Genomic DNA, 15857 nt, shown 5'->3' with positions numbered 1-15857 from the left:
GATAATGCCAGAGCCGTCGTTTTCCGAGCCGGCGGAGTTAAGGAGGAAGCATACGTCAGAGCGCTCTCGCCGCTGGGGAAAGGAAGAGGAGGGGCCCTGCGCGCGGTATCCTGGGAACGCGTGGTATTCTGGGTACCCCGGGCCCGCCATTCCCTCGCTTCACGCCTTCGCCGTGTAACGTTTGTGCCAGGGCCGAAAGGGAGCCGGTGAGGAGAGGCGGAGAACCGGTAAGAGGAGGCCTAGGCGTCCCCGGAGGGTTAGGGGCAGGAAGGGAGCCTGCGGAGGAGCTCAGCGGGGCACTAATGGCGGGCGGGAAGCCTGGGCCGATCCAAACACCGTCTCACCCGCGCTTGGAGCAGCTCCTCGTTTACGCCTGTCTGCGCGTTCTGTGCCTTTCCGGCTCGCCGATTTTCGGAGCTCGCCCGCAGTCGTTTCTCACGAAATACCCCCTTTCCCTGTGTGCCCTCCTTTTCAGCGTCCTCTGCATCCCTGCTCCCCTCGGATTCCGGCGCTGGCCCTCCCCTGCCTTCCACGACTGCTGCACGAGTCTTAGCGAGTCGCTGTGCTGCAGAAGGGCCATGTTCGAGCTATCCTGCAGATGCTGCTATTATTCCTTTTTGTTTTCTACTGAGCCTTTGGCAATGACCCTTTTGTGTCCCCCCCCCTCCACCGTTTTCAGCATAAAACTCACACTCCTTAAGTTGAAAGCCGTGGTTCCTCACCAAGAGAGACAGCGCCCAGCATCCTTATAGCCTTCTCATGGACATAGGTGGGAACGCTCATCACAGTTGCGCTTAGCCTCCGTCTTTTACTGAGGCTTAAATCGAGCGTCGACCCTGATGGTGCTCCTGTGAGCATTTCCTGTCACTTTGTGAACGCCTTGCTATCTTATCAGGGTCTATGTCTGCTGAGCACTTGGAATATTACTAGTGTGACTGGGAGGGGAGGGGCTTTTTAATTTATATTTCAGTTGAATAGCTACAGGTAAGCAGTGATTGCTTTTGAGGTCCATATCATAGTTCTTGGGTGACTATAAAGGGTCATGTGTTTGGGAATAGATAAGAGGCACTCTTCATTCCCACCAGCCTCTTCTGTCCAGCTTGCTTGCCATCCTTCCCAGCTCGAAGGCAGTGTGTCCTTGCCATGGTGGTTCCTTCAAACCAAGAGTCAGACTCCTTCCACAGAAAATGCAGCTTAGGCCGGGCGGTGGTGGTGGCTCACACCTTTAATCCCAGCACTCGTGAGGCAGAGGCAGGCGGATCTCTGTGAGTTTGAGGCCATCCTGGTCTACAAGAGCTAGTTCCAGGACAGCCTCCAAAGCCATAGAGAAACGCTGTCTCAGAATAAAAAAAAAAAAAGAAAGAAAGAAAGAAAGAAAATGCAGCTCTGACATATTTGCAAAGGGTATGGTATGCCAGTCCTTCTTAAGCTCTGAAAGACAGCTGTTGTCTCTCTCTTCCACAGGAACACTCCTGCCAAGATGTCTATCGGTGTGCCGATTAAAGTCTTGCACGAGGCTGAGGGCCACATCGTAACTTGTGAGACCAACACTGGCGAGGTGTATCGAGGGAAGCTCATTGAAGCAGAGGACAACATGAACTGCCAGGTACCTTGCTTTGCACCTGTGAAGGAACTGTGGGTGAAAGGTAATATCTCTGACTGCTCCAGGTCTAATACACATACCTTGGAGTTGTCATAGAGAGTTCAGATGGCTGTGTGTTCACAGTGGCCAGCTCAGTGCTTTGCGTGCAATAACTGGTGCCTGTTAACTGTATTCCACATGAGAAAAGTAAAGGTTGGAGAGGGAAAGTACATTATTTAGAATCACACCTGTGGGTCAGGTGGCCTGACTATTGCCTTTTAGGGTTTGCATTAGTTATTTCCTGTGGCTGTGATAACACACCATTAGAAGGGGTTTTTTTAGGCTTGCAATTACAAAGGAATGAGTCCATCGTGGAGGGGAGAAATGGTAATAGCAGGACGCTGAGTGCTTACATCTTCAATAGAAAGCTTGAAGTAATGAGAGCTACCTGGAAGTGTTGGAGGGTATTAATCTGAAAGCCTGCCTCCAGTGACATTCTTCCTTCAGCAAGGCTGCATCCCCTCATCCCACCCCCCCCAAAACAACCCACCAACACATGGGGGCCAAGTGTGCAAATGCCTGCAACTGTGGAGGATACTTTTCATTTAAACTACTGTAATTGTGCTGCTTAGTTTTTTTGTCAACTTGGTGCAAGTGAGAGTCACCTTAGAAAGGGGAACCTCAGTTGTGAAAATGCCTATCCTATAGGCAATTCTGTGGGGCATTTACTTGATTAGTGATTGATGGGTAAGTGCCCAGCTTATTAAGGGCTAAGCCACTTCTAGGCAGTTGTTTCTGGAATAAGAAAGGAAGCTGAAGGCTGAGCATGGTGGTGCACACGTTTAATCCCAAGACTAGGAGGCAGGGGCAGGTGGATTTCTGAGTTCCAGGAGAGCCAGAACTGTTTCACAGAGAAGCCCTGTCTCGATAAACAAAACAAAAAAGATGTATTTGTCTGTTTTAGGGCATTTAGTTTTGGGAGTAGAATGAAAGAATTTGGATAGTGACTATTAATATATTTAGTATGCTGCTCTAATTAATGAAACTTACCGAGGTGGGCTTCAAACAGCCCAACTATAACAGGAATTTGTCTGACTAGATTATGGTATTCTCAGAAGTGCAGCCCATGTGATGCAAAGACACAAATCTTAGTACATTATCAGGTTAAATCTTGGAAAGCAGTGTGTCTTGTGTGTGAGCTTTGTGCTGCCCTTGCCCCCTGTTCCCTCCAGAATCGGTGATAACAGATGAATGCTCACTTTGATTTACTTTAGAGTGTGTAAACTGAGGTACTGGGAATTAGGACTTCATTGTGTCCTAATTTTTGCAGGGACATAATTTAGCCCATAATACTGCCCACATCAAGATGATGAGTCTTCATTAGGTTGACCCAGAGCCTAAGCACATTGCATAAAGATCAGTAGGCTGTGTAGAGCAAACCCCAGCAGCAGGTGAGCACTGACCACTTCACTAGTGTATCTCTGGGATTGTGATGGCTCCTGCAGGTGCCCCTGTCTCCTTCCTGGTCCCCAGTCCTTTAGAAATGAAGGCATCCTCCAAACACCTCTGCATAGTATTTTCTGTTTATAAGCTGGGGCAGAGTCAGGCAGGGTAGTACACAGCTACAATCCCAGCACTCAGGAAAACTGAAGCAGGGGAATCACCACAAATTCAAGGCAAGCCTGGACTTTGACACCATGTCTCAAAACAACAGCAAAAAACCTGACAGATTTGATACCTGAGAGAATTCCATCATAACCACTTCTTTCCCTGTATTGATATATTATTTATGATCTAGTAAAGCCATTGGGATCAAAATGCAAAGCTAGCCACAGCCATAGAACCAGGCAGTGGTGATATACACCTTTAATCCCAGCAACCATACTAGCTAGCCATAGAGGCCAGACGACAGTGGTGGTGCACACCTTTAATACCAGGACTCAGGAGACAGGTGGATCTCTGTGAGTCCAAGACCACCCTGGGCTACAGGAGAGTGAATCAGCCAAAAAGAATAACAAAGCTCACCCCTTTAATCCCAGCATTAGGGAGGTATAAAAGGAAGACACAAAGGATTTCATGTGAGACTTAGTTTTTAGACAGGGAGAGCATTGTACTTTGAGAATTAGAGGAGACAGGATCACCCATTTCAGCCTGGGATAGAGGTAAGAACTAGTGGTTTGGCTGCTTTGCTTTTCTGATCTTCAGCTTGAACCCCATGTCTGTCTCTAGGTTTTATTATTTGTGTTCCATCACCCTGTATGTATTGACATAGATAGACTTCTTTAACCTGTGTGCATTTAAATGCAGCTTAGAGAAATTATGTAAGTAGGATATTCTTTTTGCAATCTATGCTACTGATAGTGTCCAGCAAGTGTTCTCGCTACTCAGCTATGCCCCTATCCCTGTATATAGTAGCTTCAAAGTAAGGAAATGGGCCATGGTGCAGCTGAGCTTGATTAGAAAGCCAGGTAGCTGGTACTTAGACTGTAAACCTGAATTCCTCTGCTTTTAATAGTGGTACATTCAGGTGTGAGGTTGGGCAGAAGGAAATCATTTTTAGATACATGAGATACAGGTTTCTCTGGCATTGAGATATAGGAGATCCTATTAAATGATGTTCTTCGATGCTGGAGCGATGGATCAAAGGTTGGGGACACTGGTTGCTCTTTAAGAAGAGCTGGGTTCAATTCTCAGGACCCACATGGCAGCTCACAACCATCTGTAACTCCAGTTCCAGGTGATCTGATGTCCTCTTCTGGACTCTGAAGGGCACCTGCATGCACACTTGTGATGCACATGTATGCATATACATTAAAAAATGAGTAAACAATTACCTTTTTTTGAAAAATAATGTTCTTACCAGTATCGTTGTGTAAAAATCCTTGTTTAGGATCCTCAGAGCCTTATCTCTTGATAAGGAAGCGCTGTACCACTGAGCCACACACCCAGAATTTGGTTGTTTTTACATAGTTTGTGTCATTTGAAAGTATGGAGAGGGAGAGAACTGATTCTGATCACAACAGACATACCTGTAGCATGCAAACGTATGTGCACATATATACACAAAGAAATGCAATCATTTAAAAGGGAGAGAAAAATTAAAAACTTTAAGGTGATGTTTTTGAGTCTCCTGAACTCTCTTCAAACCTAAGTCTGTCCTTAAATGTATTGACTTTCCTATCTCTACCTCCTCCCAGGGATTTTATGATTACAAGTGTGTGCCAACTGTGACCAGTTTCATAATTTTTACTGTGTGATCTATTCTAAACCATATTCCAGGATGCTAATATGGGAGGACATTGTATAGTTTTGTTTTTAAGATGGAATGTTACTATAATACATATATATTGTTTTTACCAATGTGGCAGTTTGAATGTAGTTGGTCCCCATAATCTTGTAAGGAACAGCACTGCTAGGAGGTGTGGCTTTTTTTTTTTTTTTTTTTTTTTTTTTTTTGAGTGAATATGGCCTTATTGGAGGAGGTGTCACTGTGGGGGTGGGCTGTGGGATTTCCTGTCCTCAGGATACCACCCAGTGTCTCAGTCGACATCTTGTTGCCTGCAAGTTGTAGGACTCTCAGCTACTTCTCCCATACCACATCTGCCTGCATGTGCCATGCTCTCCACCATGATGGTAATAGACTGAACCTCTGAAACTGTAAGCAAGCCACCCTGATTAAATGTTTTCCTTGTGGGGCTGGAGAGATGGCTTAGCAGTTAAGAGCACTGGCTTTTCTTCGGGAGGACCCTGGTTCAATTCCCAGCACCCACATGGCAGCTCACAACTGTCTGTACCTCCTGTTCCAGGGGATCCAACACCTTCACACAGATATAAATGCAGGCAAAACACCAATGTGCATAAAATAAAAATAAATTATTAAAAAATGTTTCCTTGTAAGAGTTGCTGTGGTCATGGTGTCTCTTTACAGCAGTAGAAACCCTAAGACACATGTCATTATTCCTTTCCCAATTAAAAGTGAATATGTCATAGAATGGATGATTTAGAGGAAAGGGGTTTATGTGTAGACATGTAACATACAAAGGTAATGACCTTGTTGCTAATGTGCAGATTGTCATTTATAGATGGCACTAATGATCCACCACTGAAAACAAGGTAGTAAGGCTGCTGAAAGGGTCTTGGCCACTTAGCATGTTCTTCCTGGAAGTGACTTGGTCTGTCAGTCAGTTTTTTGATACAGTAACTCTACCTCCAGTTAAAATGATAGTTGTGGGGGCTGGGAAGATGGCTAGTGGTTCAATTCCCAGCACCCACATGGCAGTTTACTACTGTAGCTCCAGTCCCTGGAGACTGGATGCTCTCATGCAGACATACATGCAGGCAAAACATCAATGCACATACTTATAAAAATAAGTAAAAAATTTTTTAAAAAAAGCAAAATGATAGTTGTGTGTCCCTTTCAGTGTTTTTAATAAGGAAAACTCTCAAAAACCAGTATTTCTGTTAATAGAGCTAAATGAATTATAATTAAATTCACAATATAGCAGGCTTTGAACTTCACACACACATACACCATCTCTTCTACATCCCAAGTGCTGGGATTACAGGTATGTGCTAACATGCCCATGTTGTTTTCCATTAGTTTCTATAATCAACTCTAGTTAATACAGTATGTATATTTGTACAAATGGAGAAAAAGTACGTTTAGCATTTCTAGACCCATGTGGCTGTTAACACACTAAACGGAATACTTTTCGACAGCAGCTAAAATTTCTAAAAACCAAATTTTATTTATTTATATTAAAAAAATAATATCAGTATGTTATATATCAACAGCTTTTCTGGGTTCTATAGTTACTGATCATGATTATGGAGACACTCATCAGGGCTAGCTGTATGTGGTGCTAGGTATCAAACCGAGGGTGCCACTTCTGCCAGGCAAGTTCTCTACTAGCTTATGTAGTTATATTTTTTTATTATTTTTCTTGGAGACTGAGGCAGGAGGACCTCATTGCATTGAGAAATCTCTAACTTCCCTGGTATCAGCTTGCTTTTTCAATCTGACCTAATCCTTGATAAGTTTCTTTTAGGCTATAATTTTGTAAGATAACAATTCCACACTGATCATTCTAGGCATCATAATGAGACTCTTTCTAGTGTTAAAAAACAGTAACTTTAAAAAGGAAGATTATGATGACTGGAGAGATGACTCAGACTAAGAGCACTGGCTGCTCTTCCAGAGGTCCTGTGAGTTCAATTCTCAGCAACCACATGGTGGCTCATAACCATCTGTAATGAGATCTGGTGCCCTCTTCTGGCGTGTGAGCACACATGCAGGCAGAACTATATATATATTCTTTTTTAAAAAAAGAAAGAAAATTATGAGTATGTGCTTGGTTTATTATCATAATGCCAGTAAATATAATTTCAGAAGAAAATACAAGTCAAATCTATTTCATCATGCATCAAGAGATAAAATTCTTAGAAATTTGAGTGGAAAAACTCGGTAGAGTAGGTGGGTTCTACAGAAGCTAAAGTGGTACTTAGGGGACCCTGAGGGCACTGTCTGCTTGGCTGTGACAAGCCCCTCTGTAGATAAATGATCAGTGTGGAATTGTTATCTTACAAAATTATAGCCTAAAAGAAACTTATCCAGGATTAGGTCAGATTGAAAAAGCAAGCTGACACCAGGGAAGTTAGAGATTTCTCAATGCAATGTGGTTTTTGAGACAGTTTCACTGTGTGGCCCAAGCCAGCCTAAAACTTGGAATCATCTTGCTTCCCAGTCACTGGGATTACAGAAAAACAGCACCATTCCTGGCTGTGGGGTTAAAGTTTTGTAGATAACATAAGCTCTTTAGCTTGAGGGAGTAGATTAGTGTTTAGGCTATATGAACTGTTTTCAAATGAGTTGTGTTTTTTGTGCTTCTTTGCCCTGTGACATTTTTGTGTGTGTTTTCTAAGAACAAAGGTAGAGAGGTTAAATCACTTGATACTGTAGTAATATCAGTTGCAATTAATTGAATATCCAACATGGGTGTGTACCATTACCCTCAAGTGTATGTGTACATTTAGCATGTTGGCAGTCTTGGCAGTTGTGGCCATACAGAAAAGGAAGAGCCACCTCAGAGACTTCTGAGGTGCTTCTGACCAACTGGATTAGTTGATGTTCTGACTTCCTCTCCTTAGGTGTGATAAACCTTTATTTAAGCAGCTTGCAGATTTCAGGGGAAAGCATTTACAGGTTTCTTGTAGAAGGTAGGACAAAGTATACAGATGTGTCAAGCAAGGCCTGGGGCTGGGACTCCATTTACCTCTAGGACTTGCTGTCTGGAGCATGTACCTTCAGGTTTTATGGAAATTTAAGTGCATAGGCAGGACTAAAATATGGGTAACAATGTAAAAAAAGTAATTTGGACAACAACAACAACAAAAACTCATGCTAACAGTAGGAAGACAGGACTTCTGTTTCCCTTAGGAATGGAACATGGGGGGCAAGGGATCTACCACTGAACTCTATCTCTAGCCCAGGCATTACTGTTTCTAAAATGAAAGCCCAGGGGTACAGACAACTCCAGAACAGAAAGACAGATCAGAATTCGTTTCTCTACCAACCTGAGGGAAGAGGAATTCTGGCTTTTGTGGATGATCTTAAAAAAAGGATCCATGTAGCCATGAACAAAATACCATATTATACACTCCAGGATTACCTCACAATCCTGTATCATGCTTTCTCCATCTTGGCCTACAGGTGTCATTTCAGTGAGTATCTACTCTATGTTATTTATTGTGGCTGTTTAGGAAAATCATAAACTCTATGTTCCTGCCTGACTTTCAGTAAAACTTAAGTTCATGTGCCTGGAGAGATGGCTCAGCAGTTAAGAACATTGCTGCTTTCCAGAGGACCAGTGTTGGGGTCCTAGCATTCAGGGGATCTTAACCCCACTACCCCTATCTTCTGCATTCACCTACATACTACACTTGAATAAAATAAATCTTTAAGTATTTTACACATAATTAAGATGCCTTTGGCTTTATGATGCACATGGTCCCTCCTTGGGACCATGCTACTGTTTATTTAATAGCAAGGTAGGAATGCATTAGAGCTCTAACTGTTTCAGTGTTGAAGTACTTGTCAGGTGACATTGAAAACCCATCATAGGACATTAGTAGAAGCACCTGGTTTAAGTCTTGATGGATCTGTGTGACAGCCTCATGGAGATTCTCAAGGCACAGTGTGGAGATGCTGAGTAGAGAAGGAGATTGGGCTTAATTGTACATCTGCAAGTAGACATTATAACTCAGATAGACATTACTGGGTTTGTTATGTCCAGGGTAGTTGAGACAACATTTAGACATACTTTGCCTTGTTTAATTTGATTTTTAACAGTGCCAGGAAGGTGGTCTGTTACCCTTGACACATGAGGGCAGTGCGACTTTGGGCAGAAGGATAGAGTGAGTAAAGTTGTGGACCTTCCGGGACAGGTCGTGCTGTCTCCCATAGGGTTTCGTGGTATAAACTCAGTCATCTGGGGTCACCGGCATCTGCTTGCTGTCTGTACCCATGCTCAGGGAAGGTGGCTTTTGTTGTATTTCCCTAGTAGGGAAGGAGGGAACTGAGGCTCAGAAAATTCTGAAGATGTGCTCAGGGTTACACCTCTGCAAGATGGCAAAGCTAGATCTCACTGGAGATCCTCAGGCCACTCCAATGTCTTCTACAGAGTCACAAGTATATCTGGAATTGAGGAGGTTATGTGGAATCCAGTTTCTTTGACTGGGTGAGCTAATCATAACTACTTATTTGTGGTAGCAGAGGTTCTGATACTTGTCCAGTGAACTGTGGCAATGGCTTAGGAACTGTGAGATTTTAAGGAAATGGCAATAGGAAGCCTGCAGCTGGTTGATGGGAAATGGCGCTCTTGCCCTTAAACATAGAACAGGAACAGTAGTTTGAAATCCTAGAAACCATTCCTGTTGCTCGGATAAAGTAGGGTCAGCCTCAGAGTTGATAGCTTTTGGTTTTGGTTTTCACTGTTGATATTTAAGTAGAGACTACCTAGCCATTTAGAATGAGCAAGGGAGGAAGACTGCAACATTTATAGAAGACAGAATCTTCGGAGATGATGCAGCTGAAGATGGCCATTAAGCAAATTGACCCAGTCTTAGAAAGACAGGTTTTTCTCTCATTTGCGGGTCCTAAATATGGAAGGGGAAAGAAGTAAAGTTGTTTGGGAATAAAGGGGTCCTCTGCAACGAGAACAACAGACAATTGTGAGGCACTATGTGGATGCTGGGAATTGAACCCAGGTCCTACAGAGGAGGACCCAATTCTCTTAACTGCTGAGCTATTTCTCCCGCCTCTTGTCTGGTTTTTTTATGCCAGTGTCAGACTTTTGTATTTCTGAACTTACTCCAGTTAAGTAAGGCTCCCTGGCTTTGTGTACTTCAGTGCTGTGACCCTTACAAATCAGTTGGTGATTCCCTTCCAGATGTCCAACATCACAGTCACCTACAGAGATGGCAGAGTGGCACAGCTGGAACAGGTATACATACGTGGCAGCAAGATCCGATTTCTGATTTTGCCTGACATGCTGAAAAACGCACCCATGTTAAAGAGTATGAAAAATAAGAATCAAGGCTCCGGGGCTGGCCGAGGAAAAGCTGCTATCCTGAAGGCCCAAGGTAGGTGTTTTGTGAGCTGGCTTCAGAATCTCCACCTTGCCCTGTTCTTTTAGGGAAAGGCCCTATTGTTGCATGGAGACATGACTGTACCGCATGTTGCTATACCCTGTCCTGACCTACCCCCAGGCTTGAGAAATCTTGGTACCGGGGGCTTTTCCCTGTTACCTTTCTTGCCTTACTTGATCCTATCACGGAGTTTAGTAAAATCCCAAATCTCTCCTTAGGGGGGTAAAAAAAAAAAAAAGATGCAGATTCCTTGAGCAAGGTTGGTGGCTCGCACCTATAATGGCAGCACTCAAGAGGCTTAGGCTGAGGGGGCCAGCCTGTGCTACACAGCAAGACCCTGGAGAGGCAGGCAGAGAGAACCCTGTCTTAAGTGAAATGGTCTTCTATAGTGAAGGCCCTTTGTTCTCAAAAATTCTATCCAGGAGGGCTAGGCAGCATGTTCTAGTCTAGTGAGGATGTGAATTAACACCTGAAACAGAAGGGTACCTTCCTAGAACTGTACGTGACATCCCCCATTCACCAAAGACAGAAGGGGTAGAACAAACCAAACACAGTTCCACTCAAGTCTGTCTTGATGAGCCAGTGAGCTTATCAGCGTTACTTAGGAGCATGGCTGCCCTTGCTGCTTCACTGGAGTTCCCCCTTAAGTTAACCATACATTTTCTCTATACTTCTCACCTCTCCTACAGTGTGCAGCTGGGGCCTTGACTGTCCTATAGGCCAGGGTGGCCTCAAATTCACAGAGATCCACCTGCCTCTGCCTCCCAAGTGCTGGGATTAAATGCGAGCGCCACCAACACCTGGCTCTCTCTTGTTAATTTTTAAAGTTGCATGGATTAGCTTCTTTGTGGGGAAAGGGACACATGTGGACATGAGAGTACAACTTGTCAGAATCAGTTCTTCCTTCCACCATGGGGCTCTGGGAATTGAACTTACATCTGCAGGATTGGCAGCAAGCATCTTTACTTGACAAACCATCTTGCCATCCTGTGTTTCAAGTTTTCTTAAATTTGACATTAAATCCCTCTGAGACAAAACAGCAGTGTAGCCACACTGTCTCCCAGTGTCTGCTTAGCTGCTCTTGGAGATTGTCCCAATTATGGTTTATATTTGGGTCCCTGGAAAATTCTGCCACGTTATTTATTGCGTGTTTTATATGTGAGGTAGCTTCTGTGTTTAAAGATAGAGTAGTTTTATTCTTTGTTTTGTTTGTTTGCTTGTTTTCTTTTGTTTTAAGAGCTGATTAAAGTCTTGGGACCAGAGATGACTTGGTGGTAAAGGTGGTTTTCATGTAACCCTGACAGAAATTGTCCTCTGACTTCTACATGCACACAGTACACACAGACATGAATAAATAGATACAAAAAAGTGTGAGAGAAAATTTTTCCCTTTGCGCCCACTATGACTGCTCTTGCTGTCATAGTGACACTGGGTGTCCCATCTATGCCAGTCATTGTTGTTTACTTCAGGCAGTGAGTTGTCCCTGGCCAATGACTGCTACATGAGCCACCTGTGCCTTTCCCAACCTCTGGCTCTGGTCCCTATCAGCAGGTGCATAGGTTTCCATCAGACTCCTCCCTTGGGACTGCTCCATGTTCCTGGGCACATAGGTCACAGAGTGGGAGACTTGTGCCTTTTTATGGGTAGTGTTATTTTGTTTTTGTTATTAAGCATTTCTTTCATGCCCAAAAGCCCAAAGACTCCTTATCCAGAATTAACAGGCACTTAGTATATGTGCTGGAGAGTTTCAAAAGTGAATTGAGGGCAGGGTGGTTTAGCTCAGTGGGTAAAGAGCTTTCCACACAGTATGAATACCTGAGTTCAGTACATTCATGGTAGCACCTGCTTGTAAGCCCAGCACTGACAAGACCAAGAAGGGTCCCTAGCCAGCCAATCTAGTCTACTTGGCAAGCTCCAGGCCAGTGACAGACCTTGTCTTAAGAAACAAAGTAATGGAGCCAGGCGTTGGTGGTGCACGCCTTTAATCCCAGCCCTTGGGAGGCAGAGGCAGTTGAATCTCTGTGAGTTCGAGGCCAGCCTGGTCTACAAGAGCAAGTTCCAGGACAGCCTCCAAAGCCACAGGGAAACCCTGTCTCGAAAAACCAGAAAGAAAGGAAGGAAGGAAGGAAGGAAGGAAGGAAGAGTAATGAATGGTACTGAGGAACAATACTTAAAGCTTTCCCCCTCTTCTGTGTACACACACACACACACACACACACACACACACACACACACACACACACACACACACACACACACACACACACACACACACACCCTTCCTTCCCTTACACCATACAGAGTGAATTGAATGCATCTAAATGGCATAGTATTTTGCCATAGGCCAGTCCTGAGACTTTGTCTTTCCTGTTGTACTCAGACTACTGTCAACCCTACCTACCACTCTAATAGCCAGAAATCAGTGTCTACTTGCACTCCTTTTCCTCCCCGTCACTGTGTGACAGGTAGTGAATTGGGGTGATGCTGGTTTTGGTGGCCTCTCAGGCCCCTTCCAGAGCTGATGCCCGGGCTCTAGCTTGTCATGAGCACTCCCACACACTCTGACCTCTCCTCTTCTTCCTTTCAGTGGCTGCCAGAGGAAGAGGACGTGGAATGGGGCGTGGAAACATCTTCCAAAAGCGAAGATAAATAAATTTCTGTGGAAGAGAACTGTGTCCTTTTTTCTCTTAGGTTACTGTAGATTGGAGGAGAGGCTATGTGTGCATATGTTGTAGGTTTTCTTTTGATATTTCTCTTTGTATCAGAGAAACTGTTAAACTTAATAAAATTGGTTGTTTTGTGGTTTGTTTATGTGAGGGTTTGTTTTCTTTTGTTTTTAAGGAAATAAGAACTATGTGTTCATTCTGTAGTTTGCTTTGGCAGCAGGTTAAAATCTGACACCCTTGGACATGTGCTGGGAGAATGCCAGTACTTTTCAAAAGCAGTTGTTGATAAGAGTTCAGGTGCTGTGTCGGCCAGTTTCTAGTTGAGCCAAGAGAAGGCTGACTCAGAGAAACTCCAGGACCTGGGTTATCTTTGACACGTGCACTCGGTGTGGCACTTTGCTCAGTCAACCTTTGTGGGGCGCCATCAACCTGACCTGTGAAGATGTCTCGTGGCCTGATGAGCACTGGTTACTCTAGCCCCTCAGCATTTGAGCACAGTCTTCTGATACTAAGAAGTAATGCAGAGGCTCCTGGGGGTCCCTATCTGTGGCTACTCTACTGGCTCCACACAGTGTAGTTAGCATCTCAGCATTGGTTAGCACATTAATTATTAGCAAGGGAGGATAAGATATGCAGAGTATTTGACACAAACACAGGTTGTGAAAACAGCCTGAACCATTCAGCTATTGGAAAGAGTTGCCAAAGGTTTGTTCTGGAATGAGCTACAGTAGAAACCTTTCAGAGGAAAGGAGTCAGTTACTCATTTCTTTTTGCTTATTTGTTCACTTACATTTGCAGTCCTCTTTGCCTATTTATTTGGCCATATTCCTTTACCACAGAGATGCAACCAAGCACCTTACAGTTTTCCTTTTGAGTCAGTTTCATGTCAGCTTTAAACATTGATTTGTTGCCTCCACCAATGTGGCATATATCAGCTCTCTCCTCAGGACTAGAATCAAGCAGAAGCTTGCAGCGTAAGCAGGCAAACTACCCAGGAAGCCATCATGGACTGCTTATATAAGCAGTCACTAGCTGCTTGTATGGTGAAATATTAACATCCCTACACGCCAGCAGCAATGCCTTCTACCCTCACCCATGGCTGTGGGTTGCAGAAAAGGGGGCTTTTGAGGGGGCAGTTGAAACGGGTTCTCTATGTAGTCCTTCCTGACCCAAGTCCTACTTGCTATGCAGCCAAGTGACCTCAAATTCAGAGATACACTTGCATCTGCCTCCTAGTGCTGCAGTGAAAGGTGTACCATTGTGCCCAGCTAAAAGCAAAGTCTGGAATTCATCCTAGCCTCTGCCTCTGCCTCTGTAGAGCTCTGTGCAGAAGGGACAGGGCCCAAGTTCTTATGTCTAAAGGGGGCCCTACTTTGTGTTGGAAACCACTTCTTTGAGGTTGAGCATGGTGGTACACACAGCCCCAGCACTCAAGAGGCAGGGGCAGGTTCAGGGCAGCCCGGGTTAGACACACACAGTAATTGAGGATGCGTGTCAGCACACATGTGGAAGTCAGGGGACAGCTTTTGGGAGTTGGCCCTTCCACCCTCTTAGGAATCAAACATGGGTTGTCAGGGCTTACCCTGAAAACAGCAAGCAATTCTGCCCATCTCCCTTTTTTTTTTTTTTTTTTTCTTTCTGCTTTCAACTCATAACTGGTTTCTCTCAAATATGTCTATGTGCTTACTCCTGGCTGTCCCAGGTTTCTTCACTCTCTTGGATCCCTTCTCCTGGTTATTGTGTGTCTTCCTCATCACCTATCTTCCTGATTGTAATTCTGCATCTGCCATATTGCTACCTTGTGACTGATTAAATCATTACTGGTGAGCAATGTAATTCCCTAAGAGTAATAAAACCCTCGCCAGTACTTACCTTGGCTTTAGTTTCTGTATATTCCAAACTCAAATAAAGACCTTGAGTCATTATCTGCTATCTGTCCGATCTGAATTGGTTTGCCTCCACCGTGTCATCCCAGGTTCTTACCATGCCCTTCCTCGGCTTAGCTCCTGGTTTCCATGTAGGTTCTTCCTCTTGGTTTATTGTTTTGTAATGGGCCAGAGAGAAGGCTCGGGTGTTAAAGGCTAGGCTCACAAGCAAAAATTATGTTGTATTTTTGAGACTACCTTTCTGAAAATAAAGTTGGAACCGGCTTTCCATCAAATTGAATGACTTTATTCCTGGAGAAAATGAGCAAGCATCTACTCATCCCAGATAGGGAACCAACAGCAGACCGAAGTACAGATATTAGAGTCCAACTTGGTGAACCAATGGATTTTATTAGGGTTATTTATAGGAATATAGGTGAAGGGTTCCTAACAGAAAATGACAGCTATGCTAAACCCAGCATGGGTGACTAAAACCTGGAGTTTACTGTATGCCCGGCAGGCAGCTCTGCTTGTCTAAGTGTGGCAGCAGTCCTTACTGCTTAGATGTGCTTTCTGAGGTAAGCATGGTGAATCAGTTTCAGGGACTTCCTGAATCCTTTTGAGTTGTTCAGTTCCTGAACTTAAGGAGCTTCCTGCAGGATGGAGGGTTCTGTTTCCCCTTCAAATATCCTGTGTCTTGAGCTTCCATGCACATAGAATGTTTTTATCTCCGAGGACATGCTATACAACACTTGGGAATTTTGAGAGCATTGATACTTTGTAATTTTGCAGGTGTTAGGAAAAGTGCCTTGTACATACTTTGAGACAGATGTGTTGTGCAAGCCATGATGAGCTGGGAGTGGAGCCTGCCTTTTTCTGGGAAACCTTACTTGCCTTATTTGTTAAGAATTGCCTTCCGTGGCATGCCTGTGACAAGTCTAGGAACAACTTTTGGGTGCTGGGGGGGTCAGGCTGAGGTCATCGAGCTTGGCAGCAATCATTTTTGCTCACTGAACCATATAGCCAGCCCATGTTTCAGTCTTTAGGAAAGATGCTTGCCCCCGGGTGGGTTTCCTGAACATTCTCGAGTATTGTTTT

At 44.2% G+C, this 15857-nt stretch overlaps 1 protein-coding gene across 1 annotated transcript; it reads left to right on the top strand.

Annotated features, from left to right (window-relative positions):
• Window positions 1-73: 73 nt before the first annotated feature.
• On the top strand, window positions 74-13039 carry Snrpd3 (small nuclear ribonucleoprotein D3 polypeptide). The gene is made up of 4 exons (XM_027394208.2): window positions 74-227; window positions 1465-1606; window positions 10030-10222; window positions 12816-13039. Exons 2-4 carry the CDS (start codon window positions 1481-1483, stop codon window positions 12875-12877), a joined length of 381 nt encoding a protein of 126 aa, XP_027250009.1. The 5' UTR covers window positions 74-227; window positions 1465-1480; the 3' UTR covers window positions 12878-13039.
• The last annotated feature ends 2818 nt before the right edge of the window (window positions 13040-15857 follow it).

This window comes from Cricetulus griseus (genome assembly GCF_003668045.3).
Source record: "Cricetulus griseus strain 17A/GY chromosome 1 unlocalized genomic scaffold, alternate assembly CriGri-PICRH-1.0 chr1_0, whole genome shotgun sequence".
NCBI classification, from domain to species: domain Eukaryota; kingdom Metazoa; phylum Chordata; class Mammalia; order Rodentia; family Cricetidae; genus Cricetulus; species Cricetulus griseus.
The sequence above is the reverse complement of the archived record's forward strand: the minus strand, read 5'-3'. Positions and strand labels throughout refer to the sequence as shown.